Raw genomic sequence first — 26719 nt, forward strand, 5'->3', positions numbered from 1 at the left:
GACAGAGCAGTGAGTGGGTTTACAGGGCATGCAAAGCAAAAGCTCTTCCTCAAAGAGCCGGTGGCTTTCTGGCTTTCTATTGAGTTCAAGTTGCGTAGCATCTCCCTCTAGAGGCCGTATATGATACTGCAGGTAATCTCGGGCTTCAGGAAGGCCAATTCTGAAACAAAATAGAGAGGAATTTCCTCGTTAGTAAGACAAAGTGTAATGCAATGTTAAGTAAAGAAGCTTGTTACCAGAAAGATCCAGACATCGATGGGACATAATAGAAAGTCCAAACATACAAGTTACTTATGAAAATTTAGTTGTTAAAAAATAGGAAAAAGATGGTATATTCAGTAAAACATGCCCTCAAAAATGGAGAGTCATCTAGAGATTAACAAATAAATTTGGACACCTACCTTAGCATCTGTTATTAAATAAATTCTGCTGCTGCTGCTGCTGCTAAGTCGCTTCAGTCGTGTCCGTCTCTGTGAGACCCCATAGACGGCAGCTCACCAGGCTCCGCCGTCCCTAGGATTCTCCAGGCAAGAACACTGGAGTGGGTTGCCATTTCCTTCTCCAATGCATGCAAGTGAAAAGTCAAAGTGAAGTCGCTCAGTCGTGTCCGACTCCTAGCGACCCGATGGACTGCAGCCTACCACGCTCCTCCATTCATGGGATTTTCCAGGCAAGAGTACTGCAGTGGGTTGCCATTGCCTTGTCTGAAATAAATTCTAAATATAGATAATTCATATTTTTAAGTAATAGCTATTTTTTTAATAAATTTAGGATGGTCATGAATTTTCTAAGCATGAAAGTCAGAAAGAGTATAGGAAAATATTAGCAGATCAGACTTCACAGAAATTTAAGCTTCTGTATAGGCTTGTTAATGAAATGCTTAAACATTACCATACCGAGTTATTTTCCATTCATCATCATTAATTCTGACCTTCCTCACATCAGGAATGGGCCTTTAGAATTTTAGATCTACAGTCTTTTTTTTTTTTTAATAGTTCATTAACAATGTAACAGTCATTTGAACTAAAAAGAAGGCAATTCCTGAAAGAGGGTAGATTTAAAATGTTCCTGATCCCCTGTGTTTAGTCAAGGAGCTTTCTGTTGAAGCCAGCCAACGCTGTGCCAACAGAGCTCAAGTGAGTTATTCCACTGGGGCTCATGATAAATCTAGGGTCAGTAGCAAGGATCGCCAGGATAAAGAGCAGAAAACTATAGGTTGTGAAGAAAGCTTTGCATGCAGAGATCAGTGGACCTCTAAGGAAGCTGGTTCTTTTGAGAAAGTCTTTTCTCTAGCCCCCAAATAGCTGAGAAGAAAGTAGCATGTTGAGTCCCAACTGTCCTAAATGGAGAGGAGTACAACGAGATTGGAGAGCAAAGACATGTTTTTCTAGTTTTTCAGCAAGGTACTGGCATTGCTGCTGAGACCAGGGCCCTACTGCCTAAGACATTGCTGATCACAGGTACAGAAATAGCTAGGCTTTTCACTCTCACAGCATTGCCTCCACTTAAAGTGCTGCAGCAATCGGGCATGTCAGAAAGGAGTAAAGAAAGGGAAAGGATACTTCAGAGAAAAATAAGGGCTTCATCTGGGAAAAATAAAGTCTGAAAAAATGATCAGGGTCAGTGACCCAGTTTCCCTAGCCAAGAATCAGGACACAAAGTTTTCAGTGATTGAGAATTCATTTACAAGGAAGCTCTCACAAAGACGGAATATCTCACTGAATGCATTGCTTATTTATTGAATCCTCTTGAAGGAATAAATACAATTACATAAAATTAGGAGAATTATGTAAACTTCAGACATAATTATCATGAAGAAATACAGTGTCTCCAACAAGATTTTGACTGATGGAAGAGAAACAGGACATGTACATGATGACCACCTGACTTCAATTCCACCTCCCTTCTGCTCCTCTCCAGCACTTTCCCCACTCACCTTGCAAGTACATCATGCTGATTCTGCTCTGTAACTATGAAGCAGGGGCCACAATTCAAGTAACTGTCTCCTATTTCTCTCTCCCCAGTCTCTCTTTTCTTTTCTGTCTTTTCTGTGCACTACTCCTCTTCTGTGTCATCTTCTCATCTCCTTTTTTCTTTTTTTCCTTTTTTTTGTCTCTGAGAGACATGGAGGTGTAACAGAAGGTAGAAATCATTGGAATAATTGTGAAATGACAGTAAGGCTCATATTTTAGAATTTTTAGTCATGAGTATAAAAACTCTAGATAGGTAATGCCTGTGATTTCTTCTTGAACTTTTAGTTTTACCGTGGCCCTAATCTGATGCTCAGTTCTGCTGGGAAACCATCTCTTTACACCACTCAAAGCAACAGATCTTCCTCACAGATGAGTATATGGAGATGCGCCAGCTCCCCATCTGACTAGTTCAGATGTTTTCCTAACTGCCAGAAACCCTGATTTAAATGTTCACCAAGATTCATCTCAAAAGTTGAGAAAAAATTTCATCCTTTGGAGTAGCTTAGGGTGCCCCCTCAGTTCAGTTCGGTTGCTCAGTCGTGTCCGACTCTTTGCGATCCCATGAATCGCAGCACGCCAGGCCTCCCTGTCCATCATCAACTCCCGGAGTTCACTCAGACTCATGTTCATCGAGTCCGTGATGCCATCCAGCCATCTCATCATCGGTCATCCCCTTCTCCTCCTGCCCCCAATCCCTCCCAGAATCAGAGTCTTTTCCAATGAGTCAACTCTTCGCATGAGGTGGCCAAAGTACTGGAGTTTCAGCTTTAGCATCATTCCTTCCAAAGAAATCCCAGGGCTGATCTCCTTCAGAATGGACTGGTTGGATCTCCTTGCAGTCCAAGGGACTCTCAAGAGTCTTCTCCAACACCACAGTTCAAAAGCATCAATTCTTTGGCACTCAGCTTTCTTCACAGTCCAACTCTCACATCCATACATGACCACTGGAAAAACCATAGCCTTGACTAGACGGACCTTTGTTGGCAAAGTAATGTCTCTGTTTTTCAATATGCTATCTAGGTTGGTCATAACTTTTCTTCCAAGGAGTAAGCGTCTTTTAATTTCATGGCTGCAATCATCATCTTCAGTGATTTTGGAGCCCAGAAAAATAAAGTCTGACACTGTTTCCACTGTTTCCCCATCTATTTGCCATGAAGTGATGGGACCAGGTGCCATGATCTTCATTTTCTGAATGTTGAGCTTTAAGCCAACTTTTTCACTCTCCACTTTCACTTTCATCGAGAGGTTTTTTAGTTCCTCTTCACTCTCTGCCATAAAGGTGGTGTCATCTCCATATCTGAGGTTATTGATATTTCTCCGAGCAATCTTGATTCCAGCTTGTGCTTCTTCTAGCCCAGCGTTTCTCATGATGTACTCTGCATAAAAGTTAAATAAGCAGGGTGACAATATACAGCCTTGACGAACTCCTTTTCCTATTTGGAACCAGTCTGTTATTCCATGTCCAGTTCTAACTCTTGCTTCCTGACCTGCATATAGGTTTCTCAAGAGGCAGTTCAGGTGCTCTGGTATTCCTATCTCTTTCAGAATTGTCCACAGTTTCTTGTGATCCACACAGTCAAAGGCTTTGGCATAGTCAATAAAGCAGAAATAGATGTTTTTCTGGAACTCTTTTGCTTTTTTGATGATCCAGCAGATGTTGGCAATTTGATCTCTGGTTCCTCTGCCTTTTCTAAAACCAGCTTGAACATCTGGAAGTTCACGGTTCATATACTGCTGAAGCCTGGCTTGGATAATTTTGAGCACTACTTTACTAGCGTATGAGATGGGTGCAATTTGTGGTAGTTTGAGCATTCTTTGGCATTGCCTTTCTTTGCGACTGGAATGAAAACTGACCTTTTCCAGTCCTGTGGCCACTGCTGAGTTTTCCAAATTTGCTGGCATATTGAGTGCAGCACTTTCACAGCATTATCTTTCAGGATTTGAAATAGCTCAACCGGAATTCCATCACCTCCATTAGCTTTGTTTGTAGTGATGCTTTCTAAGGCCCACTTGACTTCACATTCCAGGATGTCTGGCTCTAGGTGAGTGATCACACCATCGTGATTATCTTGGTCGTGAAGATCTCTTTTGTACAGTTCTTCCATGTATTCTTGCTGCCTCTTCTTAATATCTTCTGCTTCTGTTAGGTCTGTACCATTTCTGTCCTTTATCGAGCCCACCTTTGCATGAAATATTCCCTTGGTATCTCTAATTTTCTTGAAGAGATCTCTAGTCTTTCCCATTCTGTTGTTTTCCTCTATTTCTTTGCATTGATCACTGAGGAAGGCTTTCTTATCTCTTCTTGCTATTCTTTGGAACTCTGCATTCAGGTGCTTATAGCGTTCCTTTTCTCCTTTGCTTTTCACCTCTCTTCTTTTCACAGCTATTTGTAAGGCCTGCCCAGACAACCATATTGCTGTTTTGCATTTCTTTTCCATGGTTATGGTCTTGATCCCTGTCTCCTGTACAATGTCATGAACCTCATTCCATAGTTCATCATGCACTCTATCTATCAGATCTAGGCCCTTAAATCTATTTCTCACTTCCACTGTGCCCCCTAGTGGTCTAAAATTGTTGGGTCAACCAGCTCATCAGCAGCCACTAGCCCTCCATTCTCTCCTGAGGACAGTCTACCAATTATCAGGAACAAAAGACCTGTCGGCTTGGGTGGGGATTTTTTAAGTAAACTTATTCCTTCTTCAAAATGTCAGTTAATGGAAGCTACTATCTTAAACTATTTTGTCAAATTTCATCTTCAAAGTTGAATGTGATTTTTCCAATCTATTTCAAACTAAGTCCACAACAAATTATCAAAGTTTTCTATGAGTGAGATATTTTTCTAAGTCTTTAAAACTTAAAAACTGAATTCAGCTTTGTCTACTTACAAGACGTTACAGTAAACAGGAAAGACAAGGACTGTGTGTATGTATGTTTATTCATATACAAAGTGGCACATGAGATAGTGCAAAATGAATCCAGTAATAAGGAGACATTTCTTATAACAGAGAGCAGTCAGACAAAAAGTTAATGAGAACAAAATTGCTTTTTCTTTTTCCTGGAAATGATAGGAAGGAATGTCATCAGAGGTTATGTAGAGATATTGGATTGGGAGAAGACTAGAGACACTTTCTAGACGAAAATAAGAGTAGGAGATGGACAGACAGGTGGAAGTAATTTGGGAGCTATGAGGTAAAGTGCTCTGTTACGCATTTCAAAATTTTAAAGGACATTTGAATATATTATTAACCTATCTCTCCTTTCTATGTGTAATAGCATACAGTTTGCAACTTGAGTATGGAACTCAGTTATACATCCTGATGACCTATTGATGCTAACACCCTGATTCATAATAATTAAGTCCCCTTTATACGAACCTTTGAGTTTCAAACTTTCAAAGATGCAAACATGAATTCTCATGTCCAGTCACTTCAGTCAGTTCACGTATCTGGTATAATTTTCAAGCTTCTGTAATTTTATTTTGTTTTCTTTATTTTTGTATTTGTCTTTTATGTATTATTTATGTGAAAAGTATTATAAACCTATTACAGTACAGTACTATATAATTGATTGCATTAGTTGGACAAAGCTAGCTTTGTCGGACTTACAAACAAATTAGAGTTGTGCACACGCTCTCAGAATGGAACTCATTTGTATGTAGGGGGCTTAATGTAGAATAGATTTGCAATACAGCTTTTGAATTCATTTTCTGAGAAACATTTTGTATTTCTTTTTTTCAACTATTACCACCCTCAAGTGCTGCAATAAATGTTTCAAGCTTGTCTCCTGAGCAGAGGCCAGAATGAAGTGAAAGAGTAAGCTAGGTGGCTACCTGGAGGAAAAGCATTCATGGTACAGGAAGGAGAGCTCCAGAGATCCCAGGGCAGGAAGGCAGTTGCCATGTCAGAGCAACATCAAATGTGGTGAAGGTGGAGAGAGTAAGGAGACAGTGACTCATGTCAGAGAGGGGGCAGGGAACCAAACGGAGTAGTCTTACAGCTTGCAGTGAGACTCTGCTTTTCATCTCAGTGAGATGAAAAACCACTGGAGAGCTGTGAGCACAGAAGCCACATGATCTGAATTATGTTCCCAGAAGCTCACTCCGCTGGGTGGAGACCAGACTGAAGAGGGGCAAGAAGGAAAGAAGAGAGATCAACTAGGGTTATTACTGCCACCCCCAGGCAAGAGATGAGAGTGGCTTGGATCAGGTAAGAGCAGAGTTGGAAGTGAAAAGTGATGAATTCTGGGCCTGCTTTGCAGAAAGAGCTAATTGACTTTCCTAACAGATCAAATGGCGATATGAGAAAAATTGAGGAGATAAGGGCAACTTCAAGGTTTCTGACCAAGGTGATTAGAGAATTTCATAGACAGAGCTGCATTTTGCCTAAATGAGGATGAATTCAGAAAAAGCAGCTGGGAGGTATGGGGGGTGAAGTAGCTGGAGTGGTGGAAATCAGGAGATCACCTAGAGATATACCAAGAAGATGCCCCAATGGGGATGTCAGATAGATCATTTAATATACAAGTTCAGAAATCAGAGGTGCCAGGTGGGTTTCAGATATAAATGCTGATATTTAAATAGTTTTTAAAGCCAAGAGACTGGATACAGTTAGCTGGAAATAAATTATTGGTAGAAAGTAAAGAGCTCTAAGAATAAGTTCTTGAGGCATTCCAATGTTTAGAGATCAGGGGGATGAAGGAAAAACCCTCAAAGGAGACTGAGAAGGAGCCACTGAAAACAGGAAGAGAACCAAGAAGGTGCTCGGTCTCTAAATCTAAATAACTTCAAGAGAGGAGCGTTCTGTAATCTCAAATGTCATCACTATTTGCTATGAAAGTCATATGTTGAAACTCTAATCCCCCAATGTCATTGCATTTGAAGGTGGGGTCTTTGAGAGGCAGTTAGGGTGAAGCCCTCGCTGTGGAATTTGTGCCTTTATAAGAGATGCAAGACAGGCTGTTTCTCTCTCTACTCTCCATGTGAAGCTACAATGAGAAGTGAGGAATCTGTAAACCAGAGAAGGGGTCTCACCAGAAACTCACCATGCTGGCACCCGGACCTCAGACTTCCAGCCTCCAGAATGGTGAGAAACAAATCCATGTTGTTTATAATCCACCTGGTATATTGTACTTTGGTCCAAACAAAGACACTGCTTCAAGTAGTTAAAAATACTAGCTGAAACAATAAATGCATGTAAACACAAATATAAATAGGCAAATTTTTCTCTTAAGATACAGAGACAATCTGAATAATATTCAAATCTTGTGTAGGAGACATAAAAATAATGCAATGAAGTGACAGAATTGTTAAAAGAGTGATTGGGCTCCCTGCTGGACTCAGATGATTCAGCGAGCATCACATTCAAAAAAGGAAGGATGGATATGAGTGTTAGAGCAGATATGGGATGAGGAGAGATTATTCCTTTGTTTGGTGCTAAAGGGGAAAGAGTAAATTAGATCAGGGACTTTTACTTAACATCAGAATGGAAGATGTAATGTTAATTATTTAATCAATGCAAATTAATAAAAAAAAAACAATTTTCTTTGTCAGTCAGAAAGTCTAAATATGACTTAGTCTCAGGTGAACAACTTTGATATTTTTAAAGCCATAAAAAAAATGACTTGTTTATGTGCAGAAAGGGAAAGTCCCATTCCAGTTGTCAATGGTCAGAACAGACAGGTATACAGCACCAAATTAAGGGGACTTCACACCAAGGAGAATGTCAACAGAGCAGTATCTGCAGAGAAACCTGAGCTACATTCTAGCAGTAAAGAAAATATAGCACACGTATAAATAATTCTGGAAAGAATTGTGAGAAAAAGAACAGCACACTTACATAAAGTCAGTAAAGCAGGAAGGAGTGAAGCCAGGAGAGCAGGAATGAGAAGAACTTCTGTAGGTACAGAGGACACAGCAGTAAATTGACACAGACACTCAACACAGCAAAGCAATTAGCATCCCATGCAGGTAGGAGAGAGGGTCTGCATTCAAGGAGCACTCCTTCTGTGGTCTAACAAGAAGATGCAACTCTAACGGGGAAAGGCTTCCCTACCCAACTTATTTTAGCATAGAGAACACTGAAACCTAATACTGAAAATATTAAGTAGAGAAATCTGTGCTGAAATGAAAGCCTGGTCAGCTGGGGTCCTTTTGACAAGATCAAAACAACTTCCTTCTTGCTGAGCACTCTGTTGACTTATACCAGTTTGAAATCAGTTCTCCCTTGTGCTTCTATTTACTTCTTGATCCTGTTGATAGACTTTCTTTCACATGTAAGACCAAATCATAAGGTCAGTTTGAAAGTTTATATGAAAATTAAAAAATGGGACCTAATTAAAATTAACAGCTTTTGCACAACAAAGGAAACTATAAGCAAGGTGGAAAGACAGCCTTCAGAATGGGAGAAAATAATAGCAAATGAAGCAACTGGCAAACAACTAATCTCAAAAATATACAAGCAACTTATGCAACTCAATTCCAGAAAAATAAACGACCCAATCAAAAAATAGGCCAAAGAACTAAACAGACATTTCTCCAAAGAAGACATACAGATGGCTAACAAACACATGAAAAGATGCTCAACATCACTCATTATCAGAGAAATGCAAATCAAAACCACAATGAGGTACCATTTCACGCCAGTCAGAATGGCTGTGATCCAAAAGTCTACAAACAAATAAATGCTGGAGAGGGTGTGGAGAAATGGGGACCCTCTTACACTGTTGGTGGGAATGCAAACTAGTACAGCCATTATGGAGAACAGAGATTCCTTAAAAAACTGGAAAGAGAACTGCCATATGACCCAGCAATCCCACTGCCGGGCATACACACCAAGGAAACCAGAATGGAAAGAGACACGTGTACCCCAATGTTCATCACAGCACTGTAATAGCCAGGATATGGAAACAACCTAGATGTCCATCAGCAGACGAATGGATAAGAAAGCTGAGGTACATATGCAAAATGAAATATTACTCAGCAATTAAAAAGAATATATCTGAATCAGTTCTAATGCGGTGGATGAAACTGGAGCCTATTATACAGAGTGAAGTAAGCCAGAAAGAAAAACACCAACACAGTATCAGCTCAGTTCAGTTCAGTTCACTTCAGTCGCTCAGTCATGTCTGACTCTTTGCGACCCTATGAACCGCAGCACGCCAGGCCTCCCTGTCCATCACCAACTCCCGGAGTTCACTCAGACTCATGTCCATCGAGTCCGTGATGCCATCCAGCCATCTCATCCTCTGTAATCCCCTTCTCCTCCTGCCCTCAATCCCTCCCAGCATCACAGTCTTTTCCAATGAGACAACTCTTCGCATCGGGTGGCCAAAGTACTGGAGTTTCAGCTTTAGCATCACTCCCTCCAAAGAAATCCCAGTGCTGATCTCCTTCAGAGTGGACAGGGTGGATCTCCTTGCAGTCCAAGGGACTCTCAAGAGTCTTCTCCAACACCACAGTTCAAAAACGTCAACTCCTCACTGTTCAGCTTTCTTCATAGTCCAACTCTCACATCCATACATGACCACTAGAAAAACCATAGCCTTGACTAGATGGATGTTTGTTAGCAAAGTAATCTCTCTGCTTTTCAATATACTATCTAAGTTGGTCATAACTTTTCTTCCAAGGAGTAAGTGTCTTTTAATTTCATGGCTGCAATCACCATTTGCAGTGATTCTGGAGCCCCCCAAAATAAAGTCTGACACTGTTCCCACTGTTTCCCACTATTTCCATCTATTTGCCGTGAAGTGATGGGACCAGATGCCATGATCTTCATTTTCTGAATGTTGAGCTTTAAGCCAACTTTTTCACTTCCCTCTTGCACTTTCGTCAAGAGGCTTTTTAGTTCCTCTTCACTTTCTGCCATAAAGGTGGTGTCATCTGCATATATGAGGTTATTGATATTTCTCCGAGCAATCTTGATTCCAGCTTGTGCTTCTTCCAGCCCAGCATTTCTCATGATGTACTCTACATAAGTTGAATAAGCAGGGTGACAAAATATACAGCCTCAACATACTCCTTTTCCTATTTGGAACCAGTCTGCTCTTCCATGTCCAGTTCTAACTCTTGCTTCCTGACCTGTAGGTTTCTCAAGAGACAGGTCAGGTGCTCTGTTAGTCCCATCTCTTTCAGAATTGTTCACAGTTTCTTGTGATCCACACAGTCAAAGGCTTTGGCATAGTCAATAAAGCAGAAATAGATGTTTTTCTGGAACTCTCTTGCTTTTTCAATGATCCAGCAGATGTTGGCAATTTGATCTCTGGTTCCTCTGCCTTTTCTAAAACCAGCTTGAACATCTGGAAGTCCATGGGTTCACATACTGCTGAAGTCTGGCTTGGAGAATTTTGAGCATTACTTTACTGTTGTGTGAGACGAGTGCAGTTGTGCGGTAGTTTGAGCATTCTTTGGCACTGCCTTTCTTTGTGACTGGAATGAAAACTGACCTTTTCCAGTCCTGTGCCCACTGCTGAATTTTCCAAATTTGCTGGCACATTGAGTGCAGCACTTTCACAGCATCATCTTTCAGGATTTGAAATAGCTCAACTGGAATTCCATCACTTTTACTAGCTTTGTTCTTAGTGATGTTTTCTAAGGCCCACTTGACTTAACATTCCAAGATGTCTGGCTCTAGGTGAGTGATCACACCGTCGTGATTATCTTGGTCGTGAAGATCTTTTTTGTACAGTTCTTCCGTGTATTCTTGCCACCTCTTCTTAATATCTTCTGCTTCTGTTAGGTCCATACTATTTCTGTCCTTTATCCAGCCCATCTTTGTATGAAATGTTCCCTTGGTATCTCTAATTTTCTTGAAGAGATCTCTAGTCTTTCCCATTCTGTTGTTTTCCTCTATTTACTAACGCATATATATGGAATTTAGAAAGATGATAATGATAACCTTTTATGCGAGACAGCAAAAGAGACACAGATGTATAGAAGTCTTTTGCAGTCTGTGGAAGAGGGTGAGAGTGGGATGTTTCAGGAGAATGGCATTGAAACATGTATATTATCATGTGTGAAACAATTCACCAGTCCAGGTTTGCTGCATGGTACAGACTACTCGGGGCTGGTGACCCACTGCGATGACCCACAGGGATGGGATGGGGAGGAAAGAGGGAGGAGGGTTCAGGATGGGGAACACGTGTACACCCGTGGCGAATTCATGTCAATCTATGACAAAACCAATGCAATATTGTAATTAGCCTCCAATTAAAATAAATAAATTTATATTAAAAAAAGAAATTTTATGTTTCAAAATATCTAATCAAACATATGTACTGTCCTCCTTTTTTACCAAACTTCCCACTGGGATAAAATCTACAAGTATAAACAGGATGATACTAAATCCATAATGTGAAAATAATAAAAAAATGAAAGATATCAACAGTTCCCATAAGATAAAAACTAGATGCGAGCATTCTGATGGGTGAGACAGAGAGGGAGAGAGCACAGCCCATAATGAACAATGAGAAGATTTTATTGGACATGCAAGTGAGGGAAACTTATTCCTTAAGAACCTATAGAGATTCTGGACTGGGAAAGGATAAGTGTGTTGGAGGGCAGGAGGGAGAGCACATGGGGACGAATTGAAGGTCACTATGTGGAATAGTTATACTAGTCTCCCTTCTACTGGCCTTACATGTGAGAAGCATAGTAGGCTAGCCTGTATGTGGGCACCTGATGTCCACTAAAGTTGAAATAAACACCTGGAATGCTATTTTTTCCTGTAGTACTTAACAGAGCTAAGTGAAGTGAAGTCACTCAGTCGTGTCCAACTTTTGTGACCCCATGGACTGTAGCCTACCAGGCTCCTCTGTCCATCGGATTTTCCAGGCAATAGTACTGGAGTAGATTGCCATTTCCTTCTCCAGGGGATCTTCCCAACCCAGGGATCGAACCCAGGTCTCTCACATTGTAGACAGACGTTTTACCTTCTGAGCTACCAGGGAAGTACAGAGCTAAGCCACCTTCAAACTGATATTAGGTGGAAAGGAGAAGAAGAAACAAGTTAGTAAGCAGGTCCCTGCTCATTCATCCTAAAAACAAGCCTGCCAAGTAACATGGTAAGTCCACATGGCCAGACTACTGGCCAAGAATCCTATTCAGGAAGAAACTTTGTGGAGAACAGGGACACAATGACATAAGAAGTCCATCCCACTACCCAGTGCTTCCTTCTTAAATATAAACCAAGAACAAAGTAACACTAGTCATTAATAAGTACAGATGGTGTCTCTTTCCATACCTTGAACACCAAGTCATCAACTGTGAACATGAGTCATTATACCTGAAACCAAAGTTGTGGCAGAATGTCATGCTTTATGGTCTCGTATGGAAATGCATGTTTGGAGAATGACCAAAGGATCTAAGAGAATAATATAATGGTTTCTTGGTCACTACTCTCAAAAAATCTGGAGTCTTAGCTTTGAATAATAATTTTTTATATTTTTTTAATTTTTCTCTCTTAAGTTCTTTACCATACATTATTTTATTTTTTCCAGATTGGTAAGAAATACAAAAGGCTTCCTGGTGGCTCAGATAGTAAAGAATCCACCTGCAATTGGGGAGACTTGGGCTCAATCCCTGCAATTTAGGAGAGCTTGGGAAGATCCCCTGGAGAAGGGAATGGTTACTCACTCCGGTACTCTGACCTGGAGAATTCCATGGACAGAGGAGCCTGGCAGGCTACAGTTCATGGGGTCGCAAAGAGTCAGACACAACTGAGAAGCTAACACTTTGACTTTTCACGTTTCCCAATTAACAAGAAGATTCTGGCCTGGAGAATTTCATGGACTATATAGTCCATGAGGTCGCAAAGAGTTGGACATGACTGAGTGACTCATTTTCACTCTCAAGAAATAGAGAAAGAAATTAACTTTTTAAATACAATAATTTTCAAGTCTACCATTTATTGAATGCACTCACATGACATGAGAGTTCCATGCTAGTTGTAGACACTGCTGGTGCTCAACCTAGACCCCCTTTTCCAGGCCAGTGGACCCAATTCCCAGCTGCTGCAAATGTTGGCTATGCTTGGCTCATAGCTGCCCTCTTTCCCAGAAAACTGATCTACACCAATAAACATCACCATTCTCCAGTAGAGTGTACCCATGCTCCAATGAGCATCTTATTCTAAGATCAGCTGTATGGCCCCCTTGACTCAAGGTGGGAGGGATCAATTCTGTGGGGCATTTCATGCTCCAGAGACCCCCATGGAGTCAGGCTGGATCAAGAGTTCAGCTCAGCCACATTCATTTTTACCCTCTTCCCCTCCCCACTTAACTTGCTTTTCTCAAAATAAGATGGGTGTCAGAAATCCCAACTTTGGCTTTGTTAAGGAAGTCAACCTAAGACAATATGCTACCTCACTTAATCCTTAACCTATCCTGAAATATATGTGAGTATAGCTTGAAATCAAGTCACTCATTAGCAACAAAAGATAATCAGACCAGCACCACAAGCCAGGTTCTTTCCAGTGGCACCAGAAGACACACAAGTGGAAAGAGAATTCGAGTATCTTGAGCTCAATACATTTCATGCTCTTTCTCATTGCCTTTCAAGTGCTTTTTCCATGATTTGGAAATATTTCTGAGTCATAAGTTTCCAGACTGAGAATTTGAAGCAAATTCCGATTAGATTACATCCTTCTTTGCATGCTAAGTTGCTTCAGTTGTGTCTGATTCTGTGTGACCCCATGGGCTGTAGCCTTTGATACTTTTACAGCCTTTTAGTCAGTGACTATGTGAACAAAACTGAGTAAAAATCTTAGTCGTTTCCAGCTTTTCCTGCTCTTTGGACTAAATAAACGATGTCACGTCTAACAGACCACTACTTCAGCTTTATGATGACTGTGACGTCTAATTTTTTCCCCTGGATCTATTTGTTGTTGTTCAGTCACTCAGTCATATCTGACTCTTTGCAACCCCATGGACTGTAGCATGCCAGGCTTCCCGGTCCTTCACCATCTCCTGGATCTTGCACAAACTCACGTCTATTGAGTCGTGATGCCATCCAACCATCTCGTCTTCTCTCATCCCTTTCTCCCCTGCCTTCAATCTTTCCCAGCATCAGGGGCTTCCAATGAGTCAACTCTTTGCATCAGGTGACCAAAGTGTTGAAACTTCAGCATCAGTCCTTCCAATGAATATTCAGAGTTAATTTCCTTTAGGATTGACTGGTTTAATCTCCTTGCAGTCCAAGGGACTCTCAAGTCTTCAGCACCACAGTTCAAAAGCATCAGTTGATTTCCATCAGATCACAAACATTTTTCCTGGACTTTGGCATAAGTTATAGGACAATTCCACAGTGACAGTGAGTCAGGAGAGGGCGGATATTCATATCCCTTTTTGGTATTCCCAGCTCTCTCACCAACATTCTCTAAAACATCCTCAATACCATATGGTCTTTGATAACTGATCCATGTAGGTCTTTAATCACCATAAACATTGGTTACTCAGAGATTCTTCTCAGGAAATCTGTACCCCTACACCCTGCTGTGGGTGTGGGATATTCTATGGCTGTAGCTAATTCTCTCTACCATCCCCAGCCACACTCAAGTACATAGGAATCAATGCACTCTCCCACAAGGCTCACACCTGGAACTTTGAGTTCTACTCAGCCTTTACTCAAAAATGGTAACATAAACCTCTGATCTGAATTCCTGCAACTGTCTAGGCTTTCTGTTTCAACCACTTCTCACCTTCTGATGCTAGTCCTTCCATCCACCCATCAAATGTATCCTTATCTAATCCACCAATGGGGCTGCAGTTGCAGATGAAGACGGGTGAAGATGAGGTGGCAGATCTAAAATAACTAAAATAATGGCATAACTAAATAATAATAATAATAATAATGGCATAATAGTGGCATAACTAAAATAATTCATGACTCACAACTTTTTCAGAATAGTTGCTTAAGACTCCTTTCTAGGACTTCCCTGGAGGTCCAGTGGTTAACACTTGGCCTTCCAATGCAGGGGGACTTTCCAATTCTCTTTCCATTTGTGTGCCTTCCAGTCCCTGGACTGGGGACTAAGATCCCACATTCTTCACAGCCAAAAAGCAAGAAACATAAAATAGAAACAATATTGTAACAAATTCAATAAAGGCTTTAAAAATGGTCCACATTAAAAAAAAAAAAAAAAACTTAAAAAAAGACTTCTGCATTTATGTTTTTCCATTATTTCCTAAAGCAATGAATATCAAACACCTTGAATAACTACATGGGGAAAGAGCAAAATGTACCAGGAACTATGAGGGAGTATCTCAGTTATCATATTAAAATACTGTCATATATAAAAGCATCATAATACCAATTCCAGTGAGTGAAGTTATGGTACAAAACTAGAGTACAATGAGAAGACTGAAAAATATTTCAGTCATTCAGACCAAACTGTCTCTTTAATTTCCCTTCAGAACCAACTGTTTCAGAATTATGGAAATACTTCCCTGATCAATCAAACCTTCTCCATGGCTACTCTTAATCCACATTTACATCTAGAGAGGTGACAGAATGTCTGTGCCCTGCAGCCTAAGCTCTCCAAGAGGCGCTGCCGGGGCCCCAGCAGGTTTGGGCACAGGCGGCAGGTGCCTGGGGAGCACTGTGTGCTCACTGCACAGAGGTAGGTGGCTGAGTCGCTGGGCTCGGAGTCTCTGATACGCAGGGAGACATGCTTGTTGGTTTTATTGGACTGCGCTGTAAATTTTCCTTCCTCTTTGTCTTTGTCTGGATACACGAGCAGCAGAAACTCAGGGCCTTTCCCAGGGTACTGTCTGTACCATGCGAAGTACTGAGAAGCACTGTCAGAATAAGTGCAGCCGAGAGAGGCAACGGCTCCCTCTGGGACAGGCAGAGACGCAGGACTCTGCTCCACGGTGTTCTGCTGGCTGCTCACCGCTGTGCAAAGAGACAGTGAACGCTCAGTCAAAGAAGGTGGGTTAGGTAGTGGGTGCCTCCTCTCCAGAATTCAAGTTACCTTTTCACAGGCCTCCCACCTCTACCATCCCTTATTTAAGGGAAATAGTGTTCATGTTTCTCCATGAGCCTAGAAGGGACAATGACTCCAAATACTATATTTTATGGTCCCATAGAAATGCCCCAAACTTACAGATTAAGTGAAGCCACAGGATCACTAATAAAACTCTTGAGGATTTCATCATTCTTGCCTCCTTTGGTTCACTGAGGATTCAAATTTTAAGGCCTAAAAAAAAAAAAAAAAGAGTTGAGCTCAGACATTTCAATTCTTCTGCTTTAGAAATCATAAAAAGAGCCTGCTCTATCAAAGACAAAAGAAACTTTTTTCATTACCCGTGCAACACACCACCGAGCTCCTCCTCTCTCCTCCCACTTTCTCCCTCCCTCTTTCTCCCTCTCCCTCTCTCTCTCTCTCTCTCTCTCTCTCTCTCTCTCTCTCTCTCTCTCTGTGTGTCTCTCTCTGTCTCTCTCTCTCTCTCTCACACACACACACACACACACACACACACATGCACACACACACACACACACAGAAAGGAATACATGAGCAGGGTCCCTGAGAAGACACTGCCATCTTGTGGACTCAAGACCCTGATCAAAGAAATATTTGAAACATAGATACTTACTATGGGAACTGATGAAAATAAAAATTTGCCACTTTAGTTAAATTAAAAATCTGAGAAACATATGGTCCAAGTCAATGTCTGTGGGGATAGAGTGATGTCTACATGTGTGTTTTACATCAAATGGCAACACTTGTCTGATTAGAAGCAGCTACTTCTAATCAATCAAATGGCCACTCTCTCACACTGAAAAACCAGTCCTAAGGTATTCTAGTGATAGAAGTCTGGGTGAGGCTCTCATGATTCAGGAGATCTGTGTAGCTTTTCTTCATATCAGGCCAACACTTCCCATCTTATTTCCCCACTTCTATTTTTAAAGAAATCTAAGCAAAGTCAAAATAATCCTCTTAAGACACAATGACCTAAAATCTTACTGAACAAACATGTTTCCAGCTCACAACTTGGGCAGATTTTTAACAAAGTTAAGGACTTAATTCTTAATTCCATTTTGTACCAGTGGCATATCTGTGTGGAAACACTGTTTACTTGGGCTGATGGTAGTAGTAGATGGACCAGCCTTCAGTACCTAGAGTGTAAATAAAACCCAAAGGACAGGTTCATGAGTCTAATCCCTCTTGTACAAAGCCCTTGCATCTCAGGATTAATCTCCAAAGTTATGGGTCTGTTATCAGTCTCTCTAACAAGATTCCCTGGTGGCTCAGTGGTAAGGAATCCGCCTGCCAATGCAAGAGACGTGAGTTCAATCCCTGGGTCGAGAAGATTCCCCAGGAGAAGGAAATGGCAAGCCACTCCAGTATTCTTGCCTGGAAAATCCCATGGACAGAGGAGTCTGGCAAGGCTATAGTCCATGGGGTTGCAAAAGAGTCAGACATGACTTAGCAACTAGACAAGAACAGCAACAATCACTCTCTGCCTTTCTATTGTACCCTAACCAGCAAACCAGGTTTATCAGAGGGCTGCCTATACAAGAAGCTTAACTGAGTCTAACGGAAAAAGAAGCGCAGACAAGTACTGTTCCTTCTCATTTCACCTCCTGCTCATGCCCTTGTAGAAGCTAGTGGCTAGAGACCAGCAATGCAGCAGGTCCCTTTCTTCTCAAGAACTAGGTAAAGAGTATCCATCAAAGATGGACTGGTCAGGTCCTCCCTATTCCCACCGATGGCTATGTAGGAAGTAGGATGAGGGAGAAGATGCTAACAATGGGATCCTTTTCTTTAAGAGAACATTGCTTTCAACAAAACTCACACAGCTATTTCTCACTCTCCTCCTCTTCTGGGAATCCTATTATACTTACATCAGAAAATTTGACAGTGTCCCACAGGTCCTTCAGTCTCAGTTCATTTCTCTTCATTCTTTTTCTTTCTGCTCTCTGACTGGACAATTTCAGTTAACCTACTTTCAAGTTCTTTCTCCTGCCTATTCAAATCTACTGTTGAATTTTTCTTAGAAAATGTTCTCTGTGTAACAATTTCTCTGCCCTGAGAGAGTGCTGAGTTATGTGACATGCAGACAAGCCCTTTGCGTTAGTCCTTGAGGGAGCCACGAGACAGGTTAAAGCAGTGAAGCTCTGCTCTCTCGTGACAAACAGCTCTTCCCCCTCCCCAACGAGGAACCCATACTAGGGATGCAGGCAGCTATCTAAAAACTGTCATGGATCCAGTGACGGAAAGGTGGAACAAGGGTGAGAGAAAACACCACAGGGCTTTCCTGCCACGTGTCCGTTTCCTTCTACTTATGTGTTTGCTCGGCTGCTGCACAACTTTCCATGGTGTTTGCCTCTATGTACAGCTAAATGTGCTAAAGTTTCCTGTCTTTCTAAGCTCTCCTCTTCCTGGACCTTTGGCTGCAGAGAAAAGACTTTTCATGGCCTTTTTTGTCTACATCTGTTGGCATTTCCAGGTTCCTGGCTTCTCCAGGACTCACTTGGGTTACATGAGGCAAAAGAAAGCTCAGGGAACTCACTGCTCTATCTTTCCTAAAGCCCCAAGTTCCTAAGCTAGTCTGGCTTCTTCTCCCCAAATTCTTATGTTTTTCTTTTACATGTGGTCCATTGTTTCTAACTGTCCTTAATAGGTTGAGTAGAAAAAAAATACACCTACTATAGCTTGTCAGAAGTGGAAAGAAAGCATGATGCTTCCTTCTTTCCCTGAAGAGTGAACTTCTGACCAGCTTGGCTAGTCTACTTTCTTGACAGTAAGCCAGTCAAAATGGTATTAAAATTATTTAATTCTTGTTCAGCCACCTAGATTCTCCTGTTGAATAAATGCAGTCCTAGATTATGAAGATAACTATGGTTTTCTTGAGTACACTGCTCTAAGAATTCCCTTAAATGGCCCAGTAGGCCCAAAGTGGTGAATATAAATGATCTCTGTAAATGGCATAAAAATGCCCTTATTCCTCTTGCTCCTTATCATTCTATACAAAAGTTTTGAGAGTGATTAGGAAATGACTAGGAAAAATGGCAAAGTTGTAGCTACTAGAATGATCACGCCAGTTTTGTGATAGTGGAAAAGGAGCAACAATCCTGGTACTAGGGAAGGGGAAACCTTAGACCCTGGAGAGTTTGTGTTTGTTGGAAGGGAAGATTGTTCATGCTCTCCTTGTGTGCTAGACCGAGCACCACAGCCTAAGCAGAACAACCATATGGTCTGTGAAAACAGAAAAATTGACATGAATGTGGCCCATCCTGGACTGTTCTTCTGCACCTGACATCACCAACAGAGGCTGCTCAACATGGATTCCCAACCCACTATGTGTACAAACCTGTAAATCAGCACAAATTTTTTTCAGTATGGCGGGTTCAAATGCATATGCTTCTGGTGTCTGCCCATGTTGAATTATGCCTCATGAATGACGCTGCTCATATAACTTAATAAGTGATGTAATATGCAGAGTACATCATGAGAAATGCTGGACTGGAAGAAGTGCAAGCTGAAATCAAGATTGCTGGAAGAAATATCAATCACCTCAGATATGCAGATGACACCACTCTTACGGCAGAAGTGAAAAGGAACTAAAAAGCCTCTTGATGAAAGTGAAAGAGGAGAGTGAAAAAGTTGGCTTAAAGCTCAACATTCAGAAAACGAAGATCATAGCATCTGGTCCCATCACTTCATGGGAAATAGATGGGGAAACAGTGGAAACAGTGTCAGACTTTATTTTGGGGGGCTCCAAAATCACTGCAGATGGTGACTGCAGCCATGAAATTAAAAGACGCTTACTCCTTGGAAGAAAAGTTATGACCAACCTAGATAGCATATTGAAAAGCAGTGACATTACTTTGCCGACTAAGTTCCATTTAGTCAAGGCTATGGTTTTTCCAGTAGTCATGTGTGGATGTGAGAGTTGGACTGTGAAGAAGGCTGAGCGCTGAAGAACTGATGCGTTTGAACTGTGGTACTGGAGAAGACTCTTGAGAGTCCCTTGGACTGCAAGGAGATCAAACCAGTCCATTCTGAAGGAGATCAGCCCTGGGATTTCTTTGGAGGGAATGATGCTAAAGCTGAAACTCCAGTACTTTGGCCACCTCATGCGAAGAGTTGACTCATTGGAAAAGACTTTGATGCTGGGAGGGATTGGGGGCAGGAGGAGAAGGGGACGACAGAGGATGAGATGGCTGGATGGCATCACTGACTCCATGGACATGAGTCTGAGTGAACTCCGGGAGTTGGTGATGGACAGGGAGGCCTGGCGTGCTGTGATTCATGGGGTCGCAAAGAGTTGGACACGACTGAGAGACTGAACTGAACTGAACTGAACTGAATGATGATTCTAATCAAGTTTAACAATAAATTTAAAACTGGACCAATCTGTCTCCCTTGGAGTTATATGTTTGTGTTTGGGAAGAAAGAACATCCCTCCATTGGGAAGGATGGTTGATCTTTGGTCCCTTCTTAGAAATTAAACCAAAGACCAGTGTGTCCAATTCCCTTGCATGGGTCATAATGAATATTATACTACGTCCAAGCTGTTTATATCCTGGAACTTATTCACAGTTGACTGAATCTGGAATCCTAGGAGACATGACTGAGCTTAATCATGCAGACTGGTCTCATCCTGCTATATAAATTTCTGCTCACAGTTGCTATTTATTTGCTAAGCTGTGTTCAGCTCTTTTATGATCCCATGGACTGTAGCCTGCCAGGCTCCTCTGTCCATGAGATTTTCCAAGTAAGAATATTGGAATGGGTCGCCATTTTCTGCTCCAGGGTATCTTCCCAACCCAGGGATCGAACCAGTGTTTCCTGAGTCTTCTGGATTGCAGGCAGATTCTTTACCACTGAGCCACAAGGGAAGCCCTGCTATTAGTGGATTTGATTAAATGTTGTTAGAGAAAAATCAAATAAATTTAATCTCAGTCTTCATCATTCAGAGAAATCAGAACAGCGGATGGAGTGGCAAACTCTCAAGAAAAATTTCTAGAAACTAATGCAGTTTAGAACCATGAAGTGAATGTTGTTGAAAGGCAGTTCGCTGTGAGTCTCTTATACTTCTACATGATGTTCTGGGTTTACCAACAACATAAGGTAACCACTCAACCTGAACCATTTCTCAGAGTTGTGCTTGCAGCATGTAACCTTGGTGGATGGGGTAATGTCTTCTCTGAGACAAAGAATGAGCTTGCTTACTGCTTGGTGAAAATAACAATGAATTCCCCAAGCTCGCTATTCATCAGCTGTGACACAATCCCATTGCATGCATAGCATCCATTTACACCCCTTAAATCACCATAAGAGACTTATGGACAAAGGCAACTGAAGCAAATGTGCTAGTGTTCATGCTGCTTGCTGTGTCCTAAATAATAACATCCTTCATCTCGGACACAGAAGGATGATAGCACCAAAGACACAATAAGCTATTAGCCTATAAGAGAGTAAGATCTGCTGCTGCTGCTGCTAAGTCGCTTAAGTCGTGTTCTACTCTGTGCAACCCCATAGACAGCAGCCCACCAAGCTCCCCCGTCCCTGGGATTGTCCAGGCAAGAACACTGGAGTGGGTTGCCATTTCCTTCTCCAATGCATGAAAGTGAAAAGTGAAAGTGAAGTCGCTCAGTCGTGTCTGACTCTTCGCAACCCCATGGACTGCAGCCTACCAGGCTCTGCCATCCCTGGGATTTTCCAGGCAAGAGTACCGGAGTAGGTTGCCATTGCCTTCTCTGAAGTAAGATCAAGACCTGACAAAACCCTCTCTGCCACCTTTAGAGATACTATAATAAATACTTGAATTACTTTTGAGAAAAATGTTTCCCCAAACTGGTCTAAAATGGATCTTTTCTAAAGGATATCCTTTATAGCCTCACATGGGACTTAACTATTATTTCTAATGAAATGCTTTAGGAATTCTCTGACATACTGTAATGAAATAAAGACTCCTGGGAAATTGGTGTTACACCCTCAAATGACTATTAATTCTGTGAGGAACCTAATACCAGTACACAGTCAAAAGTAGAATAAAAATGAACCAGCCCTCTGACCATAATTATGATCTCTAATCAAAGCTTTAAAAACAAATTTATCTCCTATAAAATGTTTCTACCAAGGCTAATTATTTGAATATGTTTCCTGAGACTTTCTCTTGCAGTAATTTGAAATCAAATTTTGACATGTGCTCATAATTATTTGACTTGAAATTCCTTTTATATTTTCCAAAGTCGTTTGGACATATCTTTTTTTTTCTCTCTTTTACATATTTCACTGCAGGGTTTCTAGCTTTCAAGTTGACCCAGTTCATTGAGATTACACCTGATAAAGTGAAGTCAGTTGACTGAGGACAGACTGAGATCCTGAGTGGATCTAATCATTTACCAGAGCCTCCTGAGCAAAGGAAGGCTGGAACCTGAGTCTTCAAGTAAGAGCCAGAGATAACTGAACTAGACCACAGAAGAAGCAATGAGAACATACATGAAGTTAAGAGTTTCAAGCATGGAAATGACAAGAAGGAAAAGGAAAGCAAAGAGGGAGAAGGCCCACGCAACTTTTATTTAGTAAATAGTTATCAACTGACTGCTATGGGCCAGTCACTATTCTAGACACTAAGAGTAGAGCCCATGAGCAGAACACACAACAATACTGACCTCACAGGACTTATAATCTAACTGGAGTTATTAGCAATGAATATATTGACATGTCAATCAAAACTATGCCTGCTCATTATGGTTATTACCATTGACCAGGGTGTTTGATACAGAGCTTCCCTGGTGGCTCAGAGGTTAAAGCGTCTGCCTCCAATGTGGGAGATCTGGGTTCGATCCCTGGATTAGGAAGATCCCCTGGAGAAGGAAATGGCAACCCACTCCAGTTTCCTTGCAGAAATTTCTTGGAGAGAAGCCTGGTGAACTACAGTTCCTGGGGTCACAAAAGAGTTGGACACAAATTAGTGATCAAACATAAACAAGTGATATTTGAGCTGAGACCCAAAGGATGAAAATAGGTCAGGCTCACCAAGATCAGGGTGAGGGGAGGGGCAGGAACTGCAGACAAATGAAAGAATAAGACCCAACATGGGACAAGACGTGGCAAGTTTAGAAAACTGAAAGGTCAGCATTGTGACTGCACAGAGTCAGGGAAGAGAGTTATGAACTAAGATTGAAGGGTCAGGTGGGATTCACATTGTGCAGAATGTTGTATACCATAGCCAAGAGTTTGTATTTTATTCTAGAGGCAATAGAAATCCACTGAAGCATTCAGTCAGGTAGCAACAACTTTAAAAAAAAAACCACTGTTGCTACCAGTCAGATTAGTGCTTCTTAAATTTCAAAGTGGTAGAATCACCTGGGGATTTGTTAAAATGAAGATTCAAATTCAGTAGATTAGAAGTCAATCCTGGGATTCTGCACAAATTCTAATACTGCTGGTCTATATTTTGAGTATCAAAACTCTGGGTAATAGAGAGGAAAGAGACAAGTTAGAAGGTAGCCTGGATCAGAACAATGCTTTCCAAATTTTGTTTAATACATCTTATTTTCTGAAAAGATAAGTTCAATTCAGCCACTCAGTCATGTCCAACTCTTTGCAACCCCATGGACTGCAGCACACCAGGTTTCCCTGTCCATTACCAACTTCCAAAACTTGCTCAAACTCATGTCTATAGAATCAGTGATGCCATCCAATCATCTCATCCTCTGTCATCATCCCCTTCTCCTCCTGCCTTCAATTTTTTCAGCATCAGGATCTTTTCCAATGAGTCAGTTCTTCACATCAGATGGCCAAAGTATTGGAGCTTCAACATATGCTTTCTTTCACTTAAGATATAAATAATTGCTTTATGAAAAGAAGAAAAATATGTTTGTGCTAATTACTGCAGCTTTCTCAACCTGCATATCGATATAGCAATCACTATAATTCTTCACCACAACATCTGTTCAGTTGCCTGACTTGGGACCTAATAGTAGGAGAAAAGATAATTTCCCTTTGTAGAAAGCTAAAATGAATCTCACAGACATGGAGTCCTGACACAGTGGTCCCTTTCTCTTCTCTATTTGTTCTGACAGCCCAAGTCTGTTCAGAGAGGGCAAATAGATGCTAGATTTTGGTCATCAGGTTATCAAACCTTTGAATTTATATTGTTCCCATTAATTCAGTTGGAACCTTCTCAGTCAGGTCTGAGTCTTTGCGACCCCAGACCTGCCAGGCTCCTCTGTCCATGGCATTCTCCAGGCAAGAATACTGCAGTGGGTAGCCATTCCCTTCTCCAGTGGATCTTTCCAACCCCAGGATTGAACCCAGGTCTCCTGCATTGTAGGCAAATTCTTGACCATCTGAGACACCAGGGAAGCCAAAAAAAAAAAAAAAAAAAAAGCCACAAAAAGCCTCTATATTCTGTGCACCTAGTTCTAAGGGAATATACCACAAGAGACCTCCATAAGACAGCTGATCATAAGACCACTACTGATTATGATATTTGTGTAAGAATGTAAAAGGAAAGCCATGCCTAAGGATATTACTAAACAACGTGGTGTCAACTACAAACTGGCACTTGCCAAGAGTGTTTGCCAGCCACAGAACAACAGCGAGGGCATCTGTCTTCTGCCTCTACAGAGACTGAACCCTGTGCTGCTGCAGCTGCTGACCTTCAACACCCGCTGAGGGGAATGCAGGGTGGAGAGTGAGGCACTCTGCGCTCCAGGGAAACTGGTGAAACAGGTCTTTACATGGTTAGATGTTTTCAGGAACTGATTTCATGATCCCAATCCTTGCATCTCTTCATATCTAGAAAAGCACTAAATTCCTTCATGGTGACATCAGCTCCTTGTGACTAGCAGAAAATCTTTTGTAAAGTAAGCACTTGATTGCACTGAATTCCCCCTTTACCAAAATCTTATATGTTGACTTTCCCCCACTACCTCTTTGGAGCAGTCTCTCAGAGCTATCTGAGATTCAGTCTCCCCAGCTGCAGTCCTCATTTTGCCTCAAGTAAAACTTAATTCACAACTCTCACATTGTGCATCTTTTTAGTCGACAATGGCAAACAGCAAAGAGCTGTTACCTACAATGGCCTACCCCTTAAAGTTGAACAGAACTTATCTTCTTATCTCAAAGTAGTCACAGCCTCAGCTAAAATGGTTGAAGTTTTTTCAGATCCTGTCCTGAATCTCCATTAAATCTGATGGTACCACACATAGCACAAATTGTTCTCCAACCTAAAATCCCCAACTTTTTTCTACCAATCAGTTGACTAATACAAAATATTACTCAGGTTATTCAACTTTGTTAGCCTTCTCAGTGAAAGGTTCTCCTGATAGTACCTCTGCTATTCAAAATGCCTTCATGTCCAGGACAGATTTTTTTAACACTCTCATACCAAATGTGAATTAATGTGTTTTAAAATAATCTTATCTTAAATAATGAAAGAAATAATACCAGGCTGTCCATGCAATAACTATTCTAAACTTCTTTTTAAAACAATCATTAGCAAAAACGAAATTAACGAAGTAGCTGAACTTGTGGATCTATCTTGGATTCATTAAATTGCAAAAAGTATACATACAGTGGTAGTTATAGGTTTTTAACACAGTTCACATATCATGTATGCCTGTTAAAGTGAAAGTGAAAGTTACTCATCATGTCTGACTCTTTGTGACCCCATGGACTATACAGCCCATGGAATTCTCCAGGCCACAACAGGCCACAGTACTGGAGTGGGTAGCCTTTCCCTTCTCCAGGGGATCTTCTCAACCCAGGGATTGAACCCAGCTCTCCCACATTGCAGGCAGGTTCTTTACCAGCTGAGCCACAAGCAAAGCCCAAGAATACTGGAGTGGGCAGCCTACCCCTTCTCCAGCAGATCTTCCCAACCCAAGAATTGAACCAGGGTCTCCTGTGTGGCAGGAGTCACCCTTTCTTATTTCTTTAAGAAACATCTACTGATAATCAACTATGTGAGTGGCGAATGCTCAATTCAACATATAATAGTAAATGAAAAACATTATAAGCCTAATGTAAGAATAATTTATTAAAAAGGTAAGCTGAATATTCAAAATACTATGTGATTGCAGAATTATCAATATCATATTTATTGGATATCACACATTTCCCTATAATTGGCATGCAATATATAACCAGAAAAATAATAAACACTGTTTTCAAAACACAGTATTTAAAAAACCCATTCATAGTAAGGACTGTGAATTGCTCCCAAGAGGTTATTTACAGAAAAGGAGTCTGAGTGCCAAATGTAAAGGCAATCTCACAATTTCGACACAAAACAGTGCTAACTCCCTTCAAGAATTCAGTAAGCAGCAAGTATGCATAAAACGTGTCACACTTTCTGGGTCATCTTGAGCCTAACCTTCTATTCTATGCTTGTCTAGCACATCAGTTTCCACTTGCAGACAAACAGTATGACAAGTGCTGCTTTGAAGGTTGCACCAAAGGAAGGGGGCTGCCCCAGGCACAAGTGTGAGCTGCACCAAAGGAAGGGGGCTGCCCCAGGCACAAGTGTGAGTGCAGGGGGTGGGTGCCTGGGGAGCACTGTGTCCTTGCTGCACAGAAATAGACAGCCGAGTCTCCAGGCTGGATGGTTGCGATGTGCAGGGAGAGATGGTTGGCAGTCTTATTCAATAAAACAGTCAGTCTCTGGTCGTTTTTTTCACCCATATTTGAATGAATAGCTACAAGGAGCAAGGGACATTTCCCAGGTTCTTGCTTATACCAAGGGAAGTAGGCTGAAGCTGTGTCTGTATAAGTGCAGGTGATAACAGA

At 41.4% G+C, this 26719-nt stretch overlaps 1 gene segment (V, D, J or C); it reads right to left on the minus strand.

Moving 5' to 3' along the window:
* Positions 1-15418: 15418 nt before the first annotated feature.
* LOC128054722 (T cell receptor alpha variable 12-2-like) lies at positions 15419-16121 on the minus strand. The segment is given in 2 exon segments: positions 15419-15858; positions 16070-16121. Coding segments are annotated over 2 exon segments (492 nt in total).
* Positions 16122-26719: the final 10598 nt, after the last annotated feature.

This window comes from Budorcas taxicolor, chromosome 10 (genome assembly GCF_023091745.1).
Source record: "Budorcas taxicolor isolate Tak-1 chromosome 10, Takin1.1, whole genome shotgun sequence".
In the NCBI taxonomy this organism is placed as follows: domain Eukaryota; kingdom Metazoa; phylum Chordata; class Mammalia; order Artiodactyla; family Bovidae; genus Budorcas; species Budorcas taxicolor.